Genomic DNA, 2,500 nt, shown 5'->3' on the forward strand with positions numbered 1-2,500 from the left:
TATGCAAGGAGTTTAAAGAAGAGAAGTGGATGCTCCCCAATGATGAACACTGCTTGTTTATGGACCTAAGAGGTATAATTTTGTTTCTAGTTTTCGGTCGCCAGAGGATGCTAATTAAGTTTTGGTCTTGTATTACATGCCATCTCGCAGACGCGAACTTCTTCTTCTTCTTCTTCTTCTTCTTTTGTCATGGTTACTCCTAGTAATATTATCTAGTGTGATGCTATGTAATGATGTATTAGGGTCAGTGTTATATTTATGAGATATCACTTTGTTTATGCTGGAGATTTTTTGCTTGTGTAACAATATATTTCTTATTATAACTACAAAGCTGATAGTATAATCAGAAATATGAGGAACTTCAAAAGACAAGTATAATTATATGCTATTAATACATTGCTTCAAAGAAGAAGGTGGATCACAAAACTTCCCAGTTGTCACTAATCTGTACTAAGTACCATTGTAATGTTGTTATGGATATTTTCGCAAAATCTTTTGGTCAAATTTGCAATTAAATTCATACATTATACCATATTCATGTTATTGTTGCTTTATTATCTTATAACCTCCACATTTGGTGTTCTTATTAGAGTGTGCCTCATCAATCATTTTAGAACAAGAAAAATTATTATACAAAATGGCCTGAATGACAAATATACATAATTCTCCCCAGGTTATTTGCACTTGGCGAGCAGATCTAAGAGCTAACGCGAACAGGAAAAAGCAAACCGGGAGTAAGTATAAGGCAAAACCCATGAAGAGAGAAGAAAAACCTGCGAGAAGGCTGCCGATAATTAAAAGCACTTATGAGCTGTTTCAGAGTGTGTTGCTGCTGATACGTAAGTGGCACTGTGAGGAATTCTAGATTTATTATGAAGAATGGTAATAGAAGTGAGCTACCTTTATGGTAAACTACATTGATTGCTGCCCAATTTTGGTATTGTGTTTTTTTTTTTTTTCTTTCTTTTTTTTTTTTTTTTTTTTTTTCAATATGTATCATGTAAATGTTACTTGATTGTTTATAAATGTATGTCTTTGAGATTTTCCAAAAAAAATTATATGATTGGGAAAAAATGAAAGATGTGAAGTCTTGCAAATTAGTAATACTATTGGCTTTAGGAATGTGTTAGATTTATCCAAATAGAATAGCATAATAATCACTTTGTCAAATTAGCATTACTTTCCTTTCGAAAATGATATTAGGACCAGTGTGATTTAGTTGAGAAATGCAATTGCCTTTTTTCCATCAATCTTACATGGGATGTATAAAATAAAATTGTAAGAGTAGGAACATATTAGATATTACCACCTGGCACATCTTTTCTAATGTGTTTTTAGATTTTTAGATACTCAATATTGAACGTTATTATCTTATTCCAGAGCAGTATGGGCGGCGAGCTCAGGGGACTGCGTAGAAGCTTGGAAGATGCAGATGGTTGTCGTACATGCTATAGCCCGGTTTATGCAAGAGTTTAAAGAAGAGAAGTGGATGCTCCCAATGATGAACACTGCTTGTTTAGACCTGAGGTAAATTTTGTTTCTATTTCGGTCAGGATGCTAATAAGTTTTGGTCCTTGTATTACATGCCAAGAGAACTTCTTCTTCTTCTTCTTCTTCTTCTTTTCATGGTTTGTTTATCTAGTGTGATAATGTAGGGTCAGTGTTATATTTATGAATATCACTTTTTATCTGGAGATTTTTTGCTTGTTAAATATTTCTTATTATAACTACAAAAGCTGATAGTATAATCAGAATATGAGGAACTTCAAAAGACCAAGTATAATTATATGTATTAATACATTGCTTCAAAGAAAGGGACACAAAACTTCCCAAGTTGTCACTAATCTGTTACTAAGTACCATTGTAAATGTTGTTATGGATATTTTCAAATCTTTTGGTCAATTTGCAATTAAATCAACATACCATCATTAATGTTGCCTTTATTATCTTATAACCTCCACATTTGTTATTATTGCCATCATCATTAGAACAAGAAAAATTATTATACAAAATGGCCTGAAAATATACATAATTCTCCCCAGGTTATTTGCACTTGCGGCAGATCAAGAGCTAACGCGAACAGGAAAAAGCAAACCGGGAGAAACCCTGGAGAAGGCTGCCGAAGCACTTATGAGCTGTTTCAGAGTGTGTGCTGCTGATACGTAAGTTGCACTGTGATTCTAGATTTATTATGAAGAATGGTAATAGAAGTGAGCTACCTTTATGGTAACCATTGATGCTGCCCATTTTGGTATTGTGTTTTTTTTTTTTTTTTTTTTTTCCCCCTTCCTTTAACCCAATGCCGCCGGCCGCTGGCCACAGACGGCGATTATGTAATATGATAGTGCGGGTGCCGTCATACGCCGTCAATGATATAATTGATTTAGGCCTATGCGTTTGAGAGCCCCGGCATTGACACCAAAAAGGACGAAACGGCCTGGCGGGAATGGGTTAATTTTTGTAGTAAAAGTTTTTATGTCTAAATATTAATAGTTATTAT

At 34.1% G+C, this 2,500-nt stretch overlaps 1 protein-coding gene across 1 annotated transcript in view; it reads left to right on the plus strand.

Moving 5' to 3' along the window:
* The window catches only part of PCID2 (PCI domain-containing protein 2), an 11,136-nt gene that overhangs the window by 3,605 nt on the left and 5,031 nt on the right, over nucleotides 1-2,500 (plus strand). The window contains exons 4-5 of the mRNA XM_086536682.1: nucleotides 1,381-1,527; nucleotides 2,043-2,162. Of these exons, the coding sequence (XP_086392808.1) occupies nucleotides 1,381-1,527; nucleotides 2,043-2,162 (267 nt within the window). The remainder of the gene's footprint in view (nucleotides 1-1,380; nucleotides 1,528-2,042; nucleotides 2,163-2,500) is intronic.

This window comes from Penaeus japonicus, unplaced genomic scaffold (assembly GCF_977035675.1).
Source record: "Penaeus japonicus unplaced genomic scaffold, GWHDUDI00000001_assembly GWHDUDI00000005, whole genome shotgun sequence".
NCBI lineage: Eukaryota > Metazoa > Arthropoda > Malacostraca > Decapoda > Penaeidae > Penaeus > Penaeus japonicus.